The sequence below is a fragment of the Stegastes partitus genome, unplaced genomic scaffold (assembly GCF_000690725.1).
Source record: "Stegastes partitus isolate 25-593 unplaced genomic scaffold, Stegastes_partitus-1.0.2 Scaffold781, whole genome shotgun sequence".
Lineage (NCBI taxonomy): Eukaryota > Metazoa > Chordata > Actinopteri > Pomacentridae > Stegastes > Stegastes partitus.
Genome location: NW_007578512.1, coordinates 5,829 through 26,002, shown reverse-complemented (window position 1 = coordinate 26,002; position 20,174 = coordinate 5,829). Strand labels below are relative to the sequence as shown.

General features: G+C 42.4%; 2 protein-coding genes across 3 annotated transcripts in view; one reads left to right on the top strand and one right to left on the bottom strand.

Moving 5' to 3' along the window:
• The window catches only part of tdrd7b (tudor domain containing 7 b), a 27,868-nt gene extending 11,650 nt beyond the window's left edge, over nucleotides 1–16,218 (top strand). Inside the window, exons 6-21 of the mRNA XM_008292057.1 lie at nucleotides 2,961–3,043; nucleotides 4,705–4,913; nucleotides 5,714–6,076; nucleotides 6,155–6,462; nucleotides 6,541–6,733; nucleotides 6,872–6,983; nucleotides 7,096–7,298; nucleotides 7,377–7,511; nucleotides 9,428–9,511; nucleotides 9,962–10,096; nucleotides 10,621–10,731; nucleotides 11,422–11,570; nucleotides 11,727–11,998; nucleotides 12,148–12,331; nucleotides 12,538–12,698; nucleotides 14,268–16,218. Coding sequence (XP_008290279.1) covers nucleotides 2,961–3,043; nucleotides 4,705–4,913; nucleotides 5,714–6,076; nucleotides 6,155–6,462; nucleotides 6,541–6,733; nucleotides 6,872–6,983; nucleotides 7,096–7,298; nucleotides 7,377–7,511; nucleotides 9,428–9,511; nucleotides 9,962–10,096; nucleotides 10,621–10,731; nucleotides 11,422–11,570; nucleotides 11,727–11,998; nucleotides 12,148–12,331; nucleotides 12,538–12,698; nucleotides 14,268–14,488 — 2,923 coding nt within the window. The 3' untranslated portion in view covers nucleotides 14,489–16,218. The remainder of the gene's footprint in view (nucleotides 1–2,960; nucleotides 3,044–4,704; nucleotides 4,914–5,713; nucleotides 6,077–6,154; nucleotides 6,463–6,540; nucleotides 6,734–6,871; nucleotides 6,984–7,095; nucleotides 7,299–7,376; nucleotides 7,512–9,427; nucleotides 9,512–9,961; nucleotides 10,097–10,620; nucleotides 10,732–11,421; nucleotides 11,571–11,726; nucleotides 11,999–12,147; nucleotides 12,332–12,537; nucleotides 12,699–14,267) is intronic.
• On the bottom strand, nucleotides 16,217–20,174 carry LOC103364797 (calcium-binding protein 2-like). 2 transcript variants are annotated; one of them, XM_008292059.1, is made up of 8 exons: nucleotides 20,025–20,174; nucleotides 19,761–19,820; nucleotides 19,346–19,484; nucleotides 18,732–18,762; nucleotides 17,388–17,531; nucleotides 17,117–17,226; nucleotides 16,765–16,912; nucleotides 16,217–16,619 (listed from the first exon to the last, which is right to left on the bottom strand). In XM_008292059.1, exons 2-8 carry the CDS (start codon nucleotides 19,817–19,819, stop codon nucleotides 16,591–16,593), a joined length of 660 nt encoding a protein of 219 aa, XP_008290281.1. In that variant the 5' UTR covers nucleotide 19,820; nucleotides 20,025–20,174; the 3' UTR covers nucleotides 16,217–16,590. The 2 variants fall into 2 exon arrangements, with proteins under 2 accessions (XP_008290281.1, XP_008290280.1); XM_008292058.1 differs by having other exon boundaries at nucleotides 19,761–20,174.

The window sequence follows — 20,174 nt, the reverse complement described above, 5'->3', positions numbered from 1 at the left end:
GAATGTAACTGGGCTCTGAAAAGCCAGATGCCACGCCAGAAAATTTCCTGTAGATTAACTGTGACTTTCTTTCTTTCTTTCTTTCTTTCTTTCTTTCTTTCTTTCTTTCTTTCTTTCTTTCTTTCTTTCTCGCCCTCTCCCCCCCCCCACCTGTGTGGCCTGAGCTGAAATAAAACAGGCTGCTTTTGAATGTCTGGTTGCTTTCTGAGTACAAAACCGCCTCCCTGCTGCTGCTGCTTATTCAGCGCTGGCTTGATGATGTGCTCTCTACAATATTCTGGTTTTCTATCTGTCCTCCCTTCACTCTCTCCCTCTTCCTCTTTCCTTTTATCGCTTGTTGTCGGTGCATATATTTTAGCCTCCGTACTGCTTCTGTCATTCACCGCAAACCCACCTGACTTAAACATCTGATTTATTGTTGCTAAAGACATCGCCAGATATCATCTGTTTGCACTGCTTAAACAATGAGTCGAGATTAATTCAGCTCTTTGACCGATTCTCCCACTTCCATCCGTCCGTCCGTCCACTGTGAAAACAACTGACATCAGTTCTCTGTCCGTGCCACCGCATGTGTCCAGTGTGCCGCTGGCTCTGTGCAGCACAAAGGGGCAACAGGGTGGGAAGGCCGGTGCATTGGCAGGGGACACGAGCCCAGAGCAGGGGGGACATGAGCCCTCTTTAATCCCTCTTCTATTCTCTGGTAGATTAACGCTTCTAAACCGACACAGAGTGAATCAGCACATCTCTCTGTATCCCTCTAGATCTTCTACTGGGCAGGCCGGCGTCATCATCATTTGTGTGTGTCCGTGTGTGTGTGTGTGTGTGTGCACATAGCTACAAGTGCGCTATGGCAGTTTAAGTGGTAAATTCAGCAAACAAAATGAGTCCAGTGTTGAATTACAGTTTAATATAATCTAACTTTTATTAAACCAACAACAACACAAAGGGAGTGAGGAGAGAAGGCTTTTAGATGCCTTTATAGGAGAGCTTTTGGGGCATTCAAGCTCTATTTTGTGAATTAAAGGAGAATTCATGTTTATTTCAACCTGTTTTATTTCCCAATAATGTAGATATCATGTCTCTGTTGTAGAGATTTGGGGAAATGTCATTTAGCAGGGGATAATCAGCATGAGATTTTACAGAAATGTGCTTTTTTTTCTGTTCTGTGTTAGCTGACCATACAAGTGAAGTTTTTATCTTTTTGGTTTTGATGATGTGAAATGCCATTTAACAGCATGGCAATGATAATCAAAGCTGCAGATTTATTAGTTGTAATTCCACACCTGTGATTCACCTCATCCATGGACTAATGAAGATTATCTGAATCTAATATCAACCGGTCACACTCCATGCAGCAACAGCTTTCCAGCTCAGTCAGTAACAGAGCCGTGGGCACAGGAAGACCACCGGTTTTCTGATGCAAGCTGTCTTTCAGGAAGTTCTTTCTGCCTCACACATGTGCAGATGAATATGCCAGGGATAGATCAGCCAGCAAGCTTCCCCAGATGGAGACCCCTATGAGCAACATGTCTGCTCCAGGAGGCTGATTTCTGTGTTTAACTTTGGTCAAACTGAAAACAAACGTTTTAAATGATTCATGTGAAAATCTTAGCTTCAACAGCTATGTTTTGTGACTCGTCAAGAGCACAAAGTTAGCGTGACACTGAACACTACATTAGCCACAATAATGGGGAAACAAACCAGGTTGAAATAAGCCTGAATTCCCCTCAGATTGTGATGGTGGAGTTGTGTGTCGAGTACTTTCTGGGTGACTAATAAAGCTATAATCCAACAAAATTGTTCACATGGAAGTCAGAGCCTCCTTTGTCAGGAAATGTTTAATTATGGAGGCAAATGTGCAACAAGCGCAGCCTTTAAACGGTTCCGGTGGAGAGTTCAACTACAGTCCAAAGCTTGAACTTGACATCCCAACACTACATGCACTGAGTAGCTGTTGTGGAGCTTCATCACACAATCTTCCTCTACAGATGGAGTTATTATAAGGACATCTTCTTCTCTACCTGTTGTCTGAAGACTGAATGGAAAGTGTCCTTGTTGTCCTGGCCATAAAATATTTAGATTTAATGTAAGAAAAAATACCTAATAGGCGTTTCATTGCCTCATATGCATTGCAATGCTTTTTGTGCTCTCAGTTGTACTAAGTCACGTTTTATGACAATATACAATGGGCATCTCCTCATTAGTGCTACTAGACAACAATGACTTAATGCTGCCAGCTGTGGTCGCTCAGGGAGCCACAGACTGAAGCCTAACGCACTCATTTGTGTTGCCTTATCCTGTCGCAGTGTGTTTTCACCACCTCCAGAAACCATAGAGGAAATCTTATTTAGGTCAGTGAAGGGCTATGTACCCATACCCTCTTTCAGCCATTTAGGTAACAACCTTGTTGCTCTGTTTGTTGATAATTTGCTTCCATTTTTTCCTTCGTACATGGGTGAGCCAGCGAGTTGTGAGTGATGAGAGACATGAAGCAGTGATAGACAGGCTGAATCCAGAGTGGGAGAAATGCAAAGCAAAGCAGTTACATCATTTAGGTGACTGATCTGAACAGCTGGCATGATGAGGAAGGGCGAAAAATGAGAAAGGTAATGTTGCTGGAATTAAAATCAGTTCAGCAAAAGTACATACAAATTGATGGATGTATTACAGAAAGTAGATATCTAGGTACCAGGTAGATCACTGTCTGTGTCCATACAGAACAATGTAGTGTGTTGTGTGTCAAAATGAATGGGTTGTGATACTGTGGACCAACCAAAAAGAGATGTTTCCAAAGTCATATTTAAAGATCTCGGTGGGATTTTGTTTGTAAGAATGACACGGAAGTTGGCGGTTCTAAAAAAAACCACTAAGATAAACTAAGTTCCAAGTCTCACAGCTTCTTTTGGTTTTCGAGCCCGCAGAAAGTAATTCTCCTCCCCGTTTTGTTCTCTTGTGTCCAGGCCAGACAAGAGGATGACCCTCCCGTCACGGTTTCAGAAGGAGGTGCACGCTCACCTTTCCAGAAACTCCCCACAGACTGGTCGTAAGTAGGACAGGCTGCTGTTCATTGTGCTAAAAATACATATAGTGAAGCTGTTTGTCCTCTAAACCAGCAGAAACATTCTCAAGAAACAAACTACTACCCGCCTCTTTTAAGACATTTACATTTAAGTCTCAGTTTAAAAGCAGACTGTTTAATTTAAGTGTTAAATCTTGTCCCTCGCTATCTTACGGGCCGCGATGGTTTTGTGACATGTGAAGGAAATAACAGTAACCCCGTCTCAGCTGGTTCTGTCTGCAGGCCTGAGGTGTATTTTTTAAACAGTTTGAAGTTCTATCAGCTCCCTGCTGTCTGTATCAGCCTCCCTCCTCTTTCACCCCCGTGCTGCAAGCCTCGACTTCAACTAAACTAGGAATGTGTTTGTTGTCATGCTGCTGGTTTTTGAAGAAGGCCTTTGGTCTGCATAGCCTGAGGGAAAGTTCTGGCCTGTAATAAACTGCATAGCACAAATGTTGAAGGCTCCAGCCGTTTCACTCAGGTTTATTTCAGGCCCCTATAGACAGGAGACTGTTTAAGCTTACATATTAACTGGTTTAAAGCTTCCTAACGTAAAGAGACTTCCCTGAGTGAGGAGGAAATTGTAATAAGACCCGTGTTTAGGGACAAGGCATAACAAGGCTCCAACTAATTATTTTCATTCTCCAGATTCCCTCTGTAGTGTAGATTTTTTCCTGTGTAATTAAACTAGAAAAGGGGTTACCTCAATGGGATATTTGACAGTCTGACCCCTTTTTGCAATTAAGCTAAATGAGCTTACAAAATGATCCTTCTTTTTTCTCCTTGTCTTCTTCTCTCACTCATTTGAACCTTAAGACAACAAATCCAACAGCAAAAAAAAAAAAAGCCTAGTTTTGGTTTTGTGAAAAAAAAAGTCCTCGACCACCTACTTATATCTTCTATTTTTATGTGTATCTCATACTAAACTGTGCCAGATGTCGGAAAACAATTGACATAAAATAAAAGCAACCTGAATAAACACAAAATGCAAGTTTCGCAAGAAGGTTATCTAATACCAACTGAGCCCCCTTAGTTACATCATCCTAAAAAACTACCAAAATACACCGATAACTGGTTTTCACTTAAACAGACTATTTTTAGAAGCATGGAGTCGGCTAAAAGCTCCCACCAGTAGCACACTATCACACTATGCCAGAATGAAAAATTACAATTCCAAGGTTATTTCTGAGGCTCCACAGTGAGAGTCATTATCTGCAAATGGAAGAAGGCTTGGAACAATGGTGTACCTTTCCGGAAGTGGCCGACCTTCAAAACGTCCTCCGATAGCACAGTGACGACTCATCCAAGGAGTCACGATAGAGCCAAAGAAAATATCCATGAAGCTGCTGCTTTGGAGCGAGTCCACCTCAGAAGGAATAAAATTTCAAACTCCAGTCTGATAAAGTTTGAGAGTCTGAGAAGAAAATAGAAGAAATCAGGGAGGAATACTTTATAATATCTTAATATTCTTTTATCCCTTTCTCACTTTTGATTCAAATCAGCCACCTCTCTGTTTGAGGAAAAGTCAGGCCATGCAATCAAACGCTTCCAGGAAAAACAGGAATAATGTTGTTGAGTCACTTTTGTCATGTATGTGTATCTAATCTCCTTCTTCTTCTGTATTTTTTTTTCCTCCAATCTTTCAGCTCACATGAATCTAAACGAGAGCTTTGGTTCAGGGAAAGGGAAGCCGTACAACCCTCAGCAGGTCCAGGGTCGCATCAGGGAGATCTTGGGGAAGTACAGCAATGGATTCTGGGTGTCGAAACTCCCTCAGATCTACAGAGAGCTGTACAAACAGGAGCTGCCCACTGAGGCCATCAAAGACCTGGAGAGCTGGACGCACATATGCACCGTAAGTACTCATTATGATGCTGTATTTATTGGTCATGCTTTAATTTTGAAAAATGATTATGTCTGTGATACGTGGAGTTGCTCGATATGTTAACAGATAGCTGCAAAATATTCTAAAAACATTAATACCCTTAAAATAAAAAATGATTCGAGGTAATTTTGTAAAATATTTGAATCTATCATTTCAATATTTTTTATGCTTGCTGCATGAAAATTTTAGGAACAGACTGCTTTGCATAGAAGTTAATGATTTCTAGAAGTTGTACTACTGACTTTGTGAACTATTGACTTCTTCTTTTGCACCATCATTGGATTAAAAATTTCGATTTGTCCAACATTTTATGAACAAATTCCAGCTAAACTGAAGATGCTCCCATCAGCCTCAGCTCAGCTGTATATTGTGTTTAGTTGGTATTTTGTGTTATGTTTAGAATCCTACACATCAGCAAAAGAGGTCTGAGACTCTTAGTCTTTGTAAGAGACACGTGAAAGTGTTAAAAACATGTCAGGTAGTGAGTTTTAGAGCGGCTTCGCGCCTTTCTGCTAAGCTAAGCTAAGCTAAGCTAAGCTAAGCTAAGCTAACTGTCTCCCAGCTAGAGGTTCATATTGTACAGACAGACATGAGAGTGGTATTAATCCTCTCAGGGAAATTCTAATATTTATGCAAACTATTCCTTCAACAGCAAATTTATACAAATTCTCAGAATGTTTAGTCCACACTTGTTCATTAACTTGCAGTCATGTGGAGTCTATCATCTACAAAATGATTTTATGATAAATCTGTTCCATTTTTTCTTTTAGATAGAAAAAACCTGTAGCAGCAACCCATCAGAGCTGCTGCTCTACCCCGCCAAGGAGCAGAGCACCACATCCTCCCCTTCACCCATCCTTAACCCAAGCTCCACCGCGGCCCCAACTTCAAACACCCCCACAGACAAACCTGTGCAGTCCCCTGCCCAGCAGAGGCCCCCCAGCACTCCTGTGACCGGTTCTGGTTCTCGATCTCCTCAGTCGCCACCGTCGTCCTCCTCGTCTCCCAGCCCTCCCTCCTCCCCTGCAACCCTCAGCCCCGACCTGAAGCAGAAACTGGAGGAGCTGCTGGTGAAGTACTCCAATGGCCTGTGGGCCCATGCACTGCCCAAGCTCTTCCAGGACACCTACAAAGTCAGTACCACTGTGATGCACTATCATAAACATGTCAGGTGCACTTTATAATTTTCTTTTTTTTTTTTTTTTTTAAAGACCAAACTTCCCGGACACGTCCTGGACAACCTTGACCTCCTCTCTGACATTTGCACCATCGACTACCCGATGCCTGACAACCCCAAGAGGGCCATTCTGTACAGGCGCTGCAGTGCTGGAGGCGGAGGAGTAGAGGATGAGAACTGCAACAGGAGGAACTCCTCGACCAGCGAGGAGGAGCTGAGGATGAGGAAGGAGCTGGGGAGGAGGCTGAGTAACCAGGCGGTGCCCTCTCTGCAGATCCCCAAAGAAGAGTACCCCTCTGTGCTGGTGGTGGAGGCCACCAACACCAATGGAGTTATACTCAGGTAGAAGAAAACCATGTGTGAATGTTAGCATGTGGCAGCTCAAGAATCTCTGACTGTCTGCCTCATCTCCTCTCTCAGGTACATTGGTGAGGGTTATTCCCAGGCCCAGGAGTCCATGGAGGATGAAATGAGAGAGTTTTATGGCTTGGACCAAAGCAGCCCGACTCCTTTATCGTCTCCAGCCTCAGGCCAGCTTGTTGCAGTCAGAGCCGAGGAGGAGGAGGAGATCCTGAGGGCACAAGTCTGTGAGGTCATGACTGACAAGGTCAAGGTGAGAGGTCACAAACAAGATGTAGCTGAGGACAAAAAATGAGAGGAAATATTATTTACTACATCTACTAGGCATCATTATTGTCTATACAGAAGTTTTTGCTGATCCATTCTGCGATTTTCACTTCTGACTCTGCAGGTATACTATGTGGATCATGGCTTCTCAGAGGTGATCAGCAAAACCAAAGTGTTTGAGCTGCATGAGAAGTTTTTCAAACTGCCTTTCCAAGCCACCAAGTGTAAACTGGCAGGTGAGTCTCAACTGAATCATCTGAATCAACTGAAATTCCTCCTCCTGTCTCCCCCTCATATCCTTCCCTTTTCCCTGATTATTTGACTTCAAGTTTGTCTGCATGTGCCCAGGCCTGGAGCCTTTCTGTCAGGCGCCTGCAGTGCTGAAGAAGTTCGAGACGATGGCAAGCGGAAGGATCTTACTGGCCGAGATCCTAGAGAGAAGGCAGACCCCTCTCGTCGTCCTTTACGACACATCACAGGATGATGACGTGAACATCAACGCTGCCTGCATGAAAGCCCTGCAGGACAAGACGCTAGCAAGTCCCTTACAGGTACAGGAGAGTTGCTGTGTGAACATGTGGATGAGTGAGTTTACAGCACAGTGAACTTCTGTCTTCGGCTCTCCTCAGGTGAACAGCGCTTACATGAACGTGACTGTCAGCAGCGTGTGCTCAGATGGGACCATCTACTGTCAGCTTCCCTCCAGAGGCCTTGCCAAGATGACTGAGATACTGGAGAATATAGAGACGTACTTCCACTCACAGGTAAGCGCCACGATTCATGCGATGTCTCAGTGTCTTTTTGTGCCGCCACTTAATCTGTTGGCAGCGGAGTGGAGCGGATGCTTTTCTGGGTGACGTCATTTAAAGCCTGTAGCCGGTAACGTTTTACGTCAGTATTCAATCAAACACAGTGTGACGTTTGTGTTTTTGATGGGATTTTCTATATTTAAATATAGTGTATATGTAAACATTAGGCATAGAGAAAACTAACATTTCATACCTGAAGTAGTTCCACACTAGAGGAAAGGAAAAGATGAAAACTTCTGAGAATCTTCTGCCAGCAAAATGTTTGGGTTTTTTTTCTAGTCTTTTGTGATAGCTGCCTTTGCTTGTGTAGTTAACTTTGGTATCAGGAATTAACTTTATGAAGAAGTGAGATGATAAGAGACCTCTACTGAGACCATACATCATGGAAAAGCTTTTATTTCTACTCAGAAAAAGATCAGTGAACAGCTTGAGGTTTTTGTCCTGTTGTATTAATTATCAAACAATTATTAAAGTTATGTAATTATGTAGAACTGTAGGTAAAAGAAGTAATATCTTGTTATTTATAATTCATATACAAATATGCAAGATGGAGGCAATATATTATACTAAGCACTCATTTCACATCTGCTATAAGACATCTAACACACTCTAGTTGTTGTGTTGCTGATTTTATTATTGACCTGTATGTCTCTTCCTCGTGTGTCACTGCACCTTTGGAGCTGACATTATGTTTTTGAAACATCGTTTTACAAAATGATCTCACCACAAGGTCTGTTTAACTGCTGCTCCAGAGCTTGACATTATATTAAACAAAGATCAGTTGCAGATTTTTTTATCTCTTCTGGACACTTTTTTGTCTCTGCTGAAAACTTTATACTCAAAGCAGTTGATGACCCATTTCATTTGTTTTCATTTATGTTTTCTTCACTCTTCTCTTTTCTTGTGGTTTTAGATTTCACCATTTTTCACAGCACAGCTTTTCCTTAAGTGTTTGTATATATGTCCTTATTGAAACAAGATTATTGTTCCTAACTGGGACGAAGAGTGGTGAAAGAGAAGGGGAAAAATATATCTATCGATATATATATATATATATTCTCTGTCATGTGCAAATGTTATTTTTAGTGATCGGACCAAAAGCTTTGCTGCGTTCATCCCAGAACGTTTAATTAAGCACTCTATTAACAAGGCATCAGTGAAGTCGATGAGAACTTGTCGTAAAAGCCTTTTGTGAATGTACCAGTGCTGTGCTGCTACTCGCAAACCATGTTGTGGACAGATTGAGATTAGGCTGATAATCTGGAGTTAAGACATTGCCAAGCCACTTAATCTGTTGGCAGCACAGTGGGGCGGATGCTTTTCTAGGTGCTGTCCTTTAAAGCTCGTAGTCGCAGGTCATTAACATTTTACGTCAGTGTGTAGGCAAACACAGTGAGGAGCGTGCCAGTGTGTTTTATTAAGGCTGGAGAGTTTTTGCAAGGTTGCTTTGGATCCACATGCGGTGTATATCCAGTGCACCACATTTCCATACCTTAAATAGTTCCCCATCTTAATATTCAGGGCTTGTGTAGTTAACTCTGTGTCATGAATCAGCTGTTGTATACAGAACATGGTAAGAGGACTCGTCCAGGATGAAACCACTCTTACTTCTAACACACATTATCTGTATTCCTTTAATCATCAACAACTGCAGGTGTAAAGCCCAAATCTTTGATGTCATTGCAGTGTACACCTGCAGCAGACTGGGTGGACCAGTGAAATGTTTCTGTGAGCTTTTACAGTATTTATTGCAGTCATAAAGCAACAGCTACACATACACAGCGACATAACAAATCCAAAAGGATTTGACAGTGATGGAAAGTCTTTTTTTATGATTATTATACATGTAAATGAAATGTATTTTGTTCCAGGTTACATCAGAGTTCCTGGTATCCAGACCCTTTTGTGGGAAAGGATGTCTGGCTCGCTACAAAGGCAAATGGTCCCGAGTAGAGGTAAGATGAAACTGTTCCCTGTGAATCATTAAACAAATGATAGATGTTTGTTTGACTACACAGATGAAGTCACCTTTGCACAATAGAGGCAGGTGCGGCTGCCTTTATCAGTTTGGTTCATGAAGAGAGACTTAATAATACAGACACACTTTATTCTCACACCCCACTCACTACTACTTCTCTTGGCTGCCTTCTGGCCTCTAAATCCATAACTGCTCACTATCTGGCTAGGTTGTGCTGATCTGCAACACCATCAAACCTGTAATGATTTAGATTTTATGGCAATGGCTCCTTTAAATATAATATTTAACAGCTGTTGTATTTAATGGTCTGTACGTCTGCATTTTATGTGAAGCTGTTTCATTGATTTTCTTTACTTCTGCGGTCATGTAGATTTTGTTGACAAATTAGAAGTTTTTAAAAATATGTTGTATATGTTTCTATCTTTAGATTACCAACCTGCACGGCAGCAGAGTGTTGGACATCCTGTTCGTCGATGTGGGCGTCCAGGCTTCTGTAGAGGTGATTGAGCTGAGAGAGATCCCACCGCCGTTCCTGCGTGACCTCATGGCGATACCACCGCAGGTCAGTACCTATGTCGATGCAGGTCAGGAGCAACAGGAAAGGGTCATATAAGGCGTGATCAAAAAGTTCTAATTTTCTGCCGATAAAAAATCAAAAACAATACCTAATCAAAATTTTTTAATTGCACAGCAATTTAGCACACGGAGCACTTCTGCAACACTTGTAACACTCCCTGGAGGTCCTGTTGTGTAAACATGTCAAGCATTATCTGCAATGAGCGCTTGATCTCTTAAACTGTGTCAAACTTCAACTTTAATAGGATTTTGGGGAAGAGGAAGACATTATAGAAGCCAAACAGAGTGAGTAAGGCTGCTGGTTGTGTTGTTGTGACCAAAGAACATATGAAGGAACACTCATCTGGGGTTGTTAACTGACACAGAACATGTAAACCACAATCAGTATCTGAACTTTCTGATCACTCCTTGTCTGGCATATACTGTTACTTATTTATATAGTGTCATTCTACACACGGTATCAAAATGTAGAGGAACAGTGCATTTCATCCAGAAACATCCTGTGTTTAGGCTGTGAAGTGCTGCCTAGCAGACCTGGCTGTCAGTGTTGGGTCCTGGAATCCAGATGCTGTCCAGTGGCTTCGAGAGAAAGTACTCAACACCACTGACTGTAGCATGAAGGTAAACGTCACTCTGTCTTTTAAAACCTGTCACCATATTCAGGTCTTTTTACCTTAATCATGAAAACCATCGGGAAATGGATGAAGATGATTATTAGGTTTAGAAATACCCAGATTATAACTGATTGGATCTAGACATACAAAGATGTCTCCAGATCTTTAAAGCACTCTGCAATGTGGAAAACTAACTTGTTTAAACTACCCAAAGTTAAAGAATGTACAAGGCTGACTATCACTGTAGAATTATCTGGAATCTGAAATCAAACAGCTAACATGAGCAAAACATTAATGAAGTGTCAGATGTAGTAATTTTGGAGCGTTTGAGAAGAAAATACTAAGTAGTGATGTCTTCTTCACATTAGAAATTGCTTACCACTTTTACGACTAGTAGTATTTTTATCCTTTCGGTCCCCACTACCATATTTTACAGCTACCTGTTTGCCTGCTAGAGGTCGACACCGAAATGTTGCACTAAAAAATGTATGACTCCAAGTTCGACAGTGTGCAGAAATCTAGTTTGTACCTGTTGGATCCCCCTCCGACACACTAGCCTCATGTAATAGATGTGTGTTGAGTTCCCTTTGCTTTGAATCACGGCCCCCACTTTTTACGTTAGTCTCTCATTTGTTGCATCTTTCCTCCTGTTTTTCTTCTTCATGTACCTCCACACTCTCGGCGCCCCCCTCAAAAGGTTGCCAAGGTGGATGAAACCAAGCGCTGCATCTACGTCCACTTGTTCACCGACAAGAACTTCCACGACCCGGCCCGCAGCCTCAACCACCAGATGGCCCAGTCTGACCTGTTCAAACAACAACCAGACGTCTTCCTGACAAGCCACAGGTTTCTGCTGCTTGTTCAACTTAGTTATTCTTCTAGCTAGTTAGCTAATGTATTGGTTATGTCTTACTTTATACCTATGTTTTTGGTTACTTCTCAGGAATAAACTAAGCAACTGAAACTGAATTTAGAAATGACAGTTTTAATTAAATTTCACAGCCCCGCCAAGATTTCCGCACCCACTGTATCCTCCAAGCCCTCCAGCACCAGTGAATCCACCAATGGCAGTCCGACATCAACTTCTCTCCCAGTCAAACCTCATCTCAGGAAGGCCCTGTCAGGATCCAGAAGCAGTGGGGGTGGAGGAGAAAAAGGAGGAGGAGGAAACACAACTTCCTCCAGCCCACCAGAAACCCCACCATCCCCCTCCTCACCCGCATCCCCCTCATCCTCACTCCAGCTGCCACCACTGCAAGAGCTGCCCCCAACAGGTACATTATATTTTTAAAGAAAAGACAAAGCTGTTGTGTGTCTTTTTTGGAATCACATACATCGATTTTTTACTGCTTGTTATTGTAAGAACTCCCACAAAAGAAGTCATGTTGGACTTAAGGATTTATTTTTGGATTTTTATTCCCAGGAAACAACATAGATGTCTACGTATCAGTGGCGTGCCATCCAGGCCACTTTGTGCTTCAGCCATGGAGAGATATGTATAAACTGGTGGTGTTGATGGGAGAGATGATACTCTACTACAACAAAACTGAGGAGAAACCCCTCAACATAGAGAAGAATCAGATATATGCTGCGAAAGTGGAGAACAAGTGAGTGAACTAAATAAATGAAAGTTTATTGTTTAGACCTTGAACTGTCTGGTTACTCTTTAAAGATACTCGTAGCTCTGAGCCAAACCTAGAAAATACATACAAGTAGAATTTGCTACTCTGATTTCTAGTGTTTCCTCTGAAGTGTATCATGAACAGTTGCATTCTCCCTGACTTCTTCTTCTTTTCCGACATGTGTTCTTCAGTTGGCATCGTGTGTTAGTGAAGGGCGTTCTCACCAATGGCTTGGTGTCTGTGTACGAGTTGGACTATGGGAGACATGAGCTGGTCAGCTGCACCCAGCTCAGACCTTTGATCAAAGAGTTCAGACAGCTGCCGTTCCAGGGAATCACTGCTCAGCTGGCTGGTGAGTAGACTGGAAATCATAAAGAGAGCTACGCGAGAATACAATCTGATGGCCGTTACTAATGTAGTCACTAGACTGTACTCGGTTTACCTGCTGTTTTGTACCGGCTCATGTGCAGAGTGTGATTTTAATATGACATTTAGCGACAAACAACTGACTGCTATATGAAGATGCGGTGCGGTAATGATGCCCTTTTTGTGTGTGTTGTGAATCGAGCTTCTCCGTTCTATGTTTTGACAGCTTGTTCTTCATACTCGTGCATGTGGGTTCCTCTCTTTGAAACTGTTGCCCCTCCTCTTGCATTTATAAACGGGCTGAGAGTGACACTGCATTGTAAAAGCGGAAGTATTAAAACAAAGTCTTTTATTTATTTTATGTGCACTCATTTCATTTCAGCTCAGTATAAGTGTCCCTGCTGCTGTTTTGCAACTCTGTGGGTCTGTTTTCATGCACTAGTTGCTCAATCCATTTGTTCATGCACCGGAGCAATCTGTACGTGGAAATAGACACAAATGAAGTGGAGCAGAACAGACATGAGTCCAGAAGAGATGGACCAAGTGAAAATGACTTCAGACAAATTGACGACTCATTACAGCATACATTTAATGCATTTTACATGCTAGCGTGGGCTAGGGCTGAGCCGAATAGCTGACTATTCGTTCGCTGTGCTGGAATCGGGATATCAAACTGCACCTCTGAATATCCCCGCCGCCGCGTAAACGGAGCCGTCACCGCTAACCTAAATACAGAAACTGGTCTGTGTAGCCAAATGCGGCCTGTGCGTCGCGTAACGCTCACTGTAGCTCGTAGGAGCCCGAGCGCCCCCCACCCCCGTCGACAAAAAAAAAAGTCCTCAGGATATTCGTTATTAATTGGGACCGATTGTCCAGAGATCGGGGCTGCAAGGTGGCGCAGTTGGTAGCACTGTTGCCTCGCAGCAAGAAGGTTGCCGGTTCGCGTCCCGGTGGGGGCACCGGAATCTTTCTGCGTGGAGTTTGCATGTTCTCCCCGTGCAGCGTGGGTTCTCTCCGGGTTCTCCAGCTTCCTCCCACACAGTCCAAAAACATGTTGAGGTTAATTGGTGATTCTAAATTGTCCGTAGGTGTGAATGTGAGTGTGCTTGGTTGTCTGTCTCTAAGTGTGGCCCTGTGATAGACTGGCGACCTGTCCAGGGTGTCCCCTGCCTTCGCCCTAAGTCGGCTGGGATAGGCTCCAGCCCCCCCGTGACCCTAGTGAGGATAAAGCGGTGTATAGAAAATGGATGGATGGATGTCCGGAGATCAGAAATTGCTATTCGGACCAGCCCTCACATGGGCTAATTGTTATGGCTGGGCCTTTTTTTGTTGGGTCTCCTGTGCACAACATTTTTGGACTCTGAATGTCAAGTACAGCTAATCTTAACCATAACTAATAACACATTTATTTTTCTATCAAAACGAGAACTTGTTGAAGCTAAATATGACTAAATTATGTGATCACATGAACAAAGAAGCCCAGCTTTCTTTGTCATTGATGTGAACGTGAATTTCAGCTCGTAACTGCTCGGTTCATGTCTGTCTCCAACAACAGGAGTGAAGCCGAGGCAGTGGTCAGAGGAGGCTTCCATCGTTTTCAGGAACCACGTGGAGAAGAAGCCTCTGGTGGCCCAGCTGGAGGCCGTACAGGAAGCCACCAACCCGTGGGACAGGAGGTTGACCGTCTTCTTGGTCGACACTTCACAGGAAGAAAGAGACATCTGGGTGCACGACATCATGGCTGAGTTTGCAGAGGAGCTGACCAACGAGCTGTAAACAATAGAAGATCGCGGAGAAGTCTTACCAGCCAAGCGGTTGTCCTGTTGATCAATGACGACGTGTGTGAGTTGTGGATAGACGAAATAGAAGAAGCTTACCCATCTTTATCTATCTACCATTTAGTGGGACTGACAGAAGAAAACGGGGATGACTAAAATGAAAGAGGTTAGGGAAGTCACAAGAAGAGGTGAAACTGAGAGGTTTGATGGCATGTAGAGACCAGCGTTGACATGAAGACAAGAGGTGAAGGCAGTGTAGCCACTTGTGTTGTGTTGTGGGCTGTACATCGAAGGATGTTGTGATGTGATTTGAGTTACTGCAGTGTGACTACTGGAAAATATGCCCATTCATTTTGTAGTGGTTAAGACCATAGTTACGCACACTTACGGTACAAAACAACTGTCAAATGGATCCATAATAGGCTCACAACGCTGTGGAAATGATGCAACATGCAATCTTGTACCATTTGGCTTTAATCCAAAGCAGCACTCTAAAGTATCGTGTATGCATCCAGTTTTACTGTGTGCCATCCTGGAAAAGCCTGAATACCCTCAACCCTGCCAATGTGAGCGCCATGCAAAGTAAAAAAGAAATAGATATAACTAAGCAAGTTCTCACATGCTCAGAAGACATGTATGCATTTGTTTACAAAGTCTGCTTTTTGGATGGTATTTCTCATTGTCATAAAGTTTACAAAAGTCAGTGCAAACATTCCCCCTAAGAGGAGGAGAAATGGATGAGTGTGTGAGGCACGAGAGATGCAAGTAGAGAGACCAGGAGGTAGTTTGGTCAAAGTTTTGGGACAAACTTTGCATTTTGCAATTCATTTGGCAAAACTTAAAGACGGAGTGTGAAATGTACCTACATGAAGTGTTTAAGCTTTATGATAAGCAGGTTTTGTTTGAGTCTGCTGCACTTTCTGAACGAACAAGACAGAAATAAACAGACTTTGAGGAGCTATTCTTTAGTCTGTTTATCCCAACATCACTTGTTTCCGTAGAACAAAGGTTTGGGATTTTCCACCTCATTAAAAACTGAACTAAAGCTTGACAGATGCATCAAGGCTGCATGGTGGCCGACTGTGAACAACATGAATGTGACTTCTTTTTTTTTTCAAGAGAAAAACATAAATCGAACATATCCTGACTCCTGTGATGTCGACGCCTCATTCAACTCATGTGAAACACTGATACCACTTTGACTTGTTGCTTTTGAGGGGAGTGAATATTTTCCCCTCGTGTTTTTTTCCCGTTTCTTGCCTGGCAACAAGAAAAGTTTTCATTTGAGCAGATTACTTGTGCTGCATGTTGCAGATCTTCCTGAACTGTGTGAACATATAGTTTGATGTTATAATAATAAGCAGTTTAAGTTACCAGTAGTGTTAAGCTTGTAGATTTTCAAATAGGAGATAAGTTCTTCTTACGGTTGGTTTCAGAGCCGACATCAAATGTTGGCCTGATGTGAGATTTGATTTTGAAAGATTTTTTTTTTTTTTCTCCTGACAAAGCTGCACCATGGTTTTGGATGTGCAAACGCTTCTCCAATTCTAAAGACAGTAGACCTGACAAAGCTCAAAGCTGCATCGTTGTTAACAAATGACAATATTTTATTTATATTTAACTTATGTTCTCTAGATGATGAGAGACATCATTTCCATTTTGTTTAACAATGAAACTGGGGATAATAAAAGATATGTTTTTTGGAATAAAGTCTGTTTGAGAGGTAAACGTGTTCAGCCCATTCAGTCATTTCCTACCACGGATGCTGTCGATATGTATCAGCGACAGGCACAACTGTTTTCATTTCTTTATTAAAATAGCAAAATATTTCAGTCGTATTTACATTTTACAGCAAAAGGTTCCTGTATCTACTATAGTAAGACTCACCATGCACTGCATTTGATGCCATACGGGAGTTGTACAGCGTCACTTCCCCTCTCTTAACAATCCATCATTTAAACAATTGTTGCACAGTTAGGCACACATTATATGATAGAAGTCTATGTCTACATTACAAACACAAGTTGAAAAATGTAGAATATTCCGTCATAGCTGTATTTCGTGATGATTCAGAGTCCATGGTGCTGGTGTTTCCAACGATTAGCGAATGGAGAGCATCATCACAAACTCTGGATAAAAGGGAGAAAGAAGACAGTGAGATGGGTCAGTGCTGAATTGATCACACTTTATCTGAAGAGGTCAGTAGTGTTGAATAAATCCTGCGATGGTGCAGTGCATGAAGCATGATAAATGTGTTGAACTGCTCAGTCCCACCTTCAAAGTCAATGCTGCCGTCTGCATTAATATCCAGCTCCTTTAAGATCTCCTCCAGTTCTCCTTTCTTCAGCTTCTCCCCCAGCAGGCTCTTAATTGCCTCCTTCATCTCGTCTTGGTTGATCTTTCCGTCTCCATCGAGGTCAAACTTTGAAAGTGGTTGGAGCAATGTGAGTATTAAGATGTCATACTTTTTTTCCAAATGAGCATCAAATACATTTTTATTTATAGCTGCGAAACCCTGACATGAGCAGTTCCTCGATGTCGTATGTGAGCTTTAAAAACTGTATCGGATTCTTTCCTTCCATTCTCCCTGATTCTACCTGAGTTGTGTCGTTGTCAGCTTACTGACCTGTACGAAGGCCGACTGGAGCTCCTTGAGTCCCAGCATGTGAGCGGTCTCTCCCATCATCCTGGGTCCCATCAGTTCAGTAAAGTCCTCAAAGTCCATGAGCCCGCCCACTGTGGGGAAGGAAGAGGCCCGGTAGAAACAAAAACAGTCAAACAAACTGCACCAACCAACAAAAGTATTTCACAAATGTCTCACGCTTGGTGAACATTTTCTATTTGGTAACCTATGAATGCTGCTGCGGCCTTAATTCCACATATTTTTAAAGCCTCACTTCTCATCTTGATCTGCTGGACTATCTCCAGCAGCTCCATTTCAGTGGGCATGTATCCCATGGTCCTCATGCATTCAGCCACATCCTTGTAGTTCAGGTAGCCGTCTTGGTCATAGTCAAACTCCTTAAAGGCCTCGTGGAGCTCTGTGAGAAGGATCGAGAGAGATGTCAACAGTTCAGGGGGGTTCAAGTTTATGTCACATCCAGATTTGCAAATTGAAAAACAACATTTTTTTTTTCTTTTATAAAGAAAATAGACTGTTCAAGTGATCAGAAAAGGTGGCTGGTGAAAGCGACATACTCCAGATTTTTTAGCTCATAACTGCTTTATAGAGTCTGTTCTTATTGGCAGTTATTTTTTACAGAGCAATGCGTGGTTATGTTCTTACTTAATTTGATATTTCAGTTTTGAAAATTGAATTACAGGCTTTCTAATGTCACTTGAGATGAACCTAGGGCTATGTTATACAGCATACAACAAAACTGAGGACGTTCCAAATGCTATCATCGCTCAATAATTGCAGTTGACAAGTAGTATTCTTTTTTTTTTCTATCAGCAATCAAACACAAACACTGTAGGAGGACTATACTGAAAATACAGACTGTTAAGTAGGAACCCAATGCAACAAAACTTAGCCTGCATGTGATCACTGAGATACAAGTTAAAAAACATTTGCCAGAGAAACTGACACTTCTCAAAGATGCAGAAAAATTGGTGAACAACTAAAAATCCGTTGCAGCAGTATTCAGAGGAGGTACAGGATGAACCATAATGCCACTGATCAGAGCTGCTGTGGCCATCCCCCTACAAGTATCACTGCACTAATCGGACAATCCAACGCTAAGAAAGAGACGGACGAGCCCTGCAAACTTGGCACAGAGGTTATCGGTTGAAACTGGAGTTCCTGGGACAGCTCAGACAGTTTCCAGAACATTACACAACATCAACCTCTATGGAACAGTGGAAAGAGCCATTGCTGGCCGTTCAGTGCGACACTGCAAGATTAAACTTTGGCAGAAGACACAAAAACAAGCCTTAAATATATTTGGAGCAAATGGGGCCATGATAAAGTTGTCACGTCAGCATGTTTGCCATGAACCAATCAGGACAACCACAGTGAATGCATAGTCCTGACAGTCACAGGCAGGAGTGTGACAACGTGGGGCTGCATGAGTGCGAAAGGAGATGTTGGGGTTGTCGTCAAAAATAAAGATGCACACATGAAGTACTGAAAAAATGAAACGCGATGACTTTTGTTGCATTGAGTTCCAACTGTGGGGGCTCCATTTGAAATGTAATATAGTAAATCTACATGGATGTGGAGCTGTGGCAGTGAAACTTACCATCTAGTTCAGCCTGAGCCAGTTCTCTTTCCTGCAGAAACACAAATCAAACATGCTGCAGTTAAATACAAAAAGTGGAACATTATCGAGAACTTTTCATCATGTTAAAGCTTTTGAACTGCTGCACAATTTTAAATGTCAAGAGTGTCTTTTTTTTGTTGTTGTTGGCAACAAAATAAAATGACACAACACAAAGAGGACTAAACCTGCGGCTTTGCACATGTTTATGGATCTGCGTTTTTTTTGTTAGGCAACGATACATGTAATAAATATTTTCGACAAAGTGGTTGCACAGCGCTCTTCACTGATGTGACCCTAATGATTTGTGACATTAAGCCTCAACTAATGAGCCACTAATACAACAGACACACCAGGCTTAGTGGTGGCAGCTTCAGAAAAGATCAGGAACGAGCTACACGACGGGGCTTCTGCCTCATCTCTGACTCTGACATTTTAACATGTGACGTCTGGGAATTTTACTCCTGATAATGATCATCTCTGGAGACTTCAATCTCAAACTCAGATTTTTATCTTGAATAATTAAACAATTGAACTTTTTAAAAGGTCACATCATCTTTTTTTTTGTAACTTTAATAAGTATATCAGCTACTTACCGCCCCAAAAACACTGTTGAGCACAGAGTTGTAGACTTTGGTCTTATTCTCTGTGTTCTTTTTGCTGGACTTCTTGGATGATTTCTTGGGCGCTTCAGAGACTGAACCTGAGGGCGAGACCTCAGCAGAGGTACCATTTCTACAACAGAGAAGATGGAATCATGGGGCATATTTCATATATCCTACAAGAACGGGTTTTTTTGAACAATGCCTCTTCAGAATAGGGAACATTATAGGTTTTTAAGGGCTCTAAAGAAACACAAGAGTCAATAGAGAAACTGTATTGCTATTTTCCTATAGGTTCATTGATTGTCAAGGTGATAATGCATTATTAGGTGATAATGGAGACACAATTTCTATCCATCTCAGGAAAATGCACAGACACAGTTGCAGCTTTGTATGAATGTAAACATACCCCTCCGTTGAGGCGGAGTCGACGGAGGTTGTAGATGGGGTCCTCTCTCCTGTGGACATGCTGTGGATGAACAGAAACATACATCCATCATGTATCCACCCTTCATCTGCACATGTTCGATAAATATATGCATGCATATATGTTGCAAAAAATACTGTAGAAAAATGCTTTGTTATCAAACCAGAGCATCACGTAAACGTAGCCTGCTGCCTGCCACCATTAGTCCAAGCTGCCTCCTCAGCTCCTTCACTGCAGTTTTCTTACCTTATTCTCAATCCAAACGGCGAGAAAACTGTAAGAAGTCGAGCCGCTTCTCGTCCTTCTTGGATGCCCCACTTGTGTCGCTACTGGCTGCACAGCATCCTGCCCGCTCCGTTTTTCCTTCTACTTTTGACCTCCCACCGTCAGAGAGGC

Bases quoted from the DNA above. Each gene is read 5' to 3' on its own strand.
- LOC103364797 (XM_008292058.1), bottom strand. From the start codon at position 19,897: ATGCATGCATATATTTATCGAACATGTGCAGATGAAGGGTGGATACAT. The intron at 17,532-18,731 runs GTAAGTTTCACT...TCCTTCTCACAG, and splicing joins GGCTCAGGCTGAACTAGATG to AGCTCCACGAGGCCTTTAAG. The intron at 17,227-17,387 runs GTGAGGCTTTAA...CCTTCCCCACAG, and splicing joins CCAGCAGATCAAGATGAGAA to TGGGCGGGCTCATGGACTTT.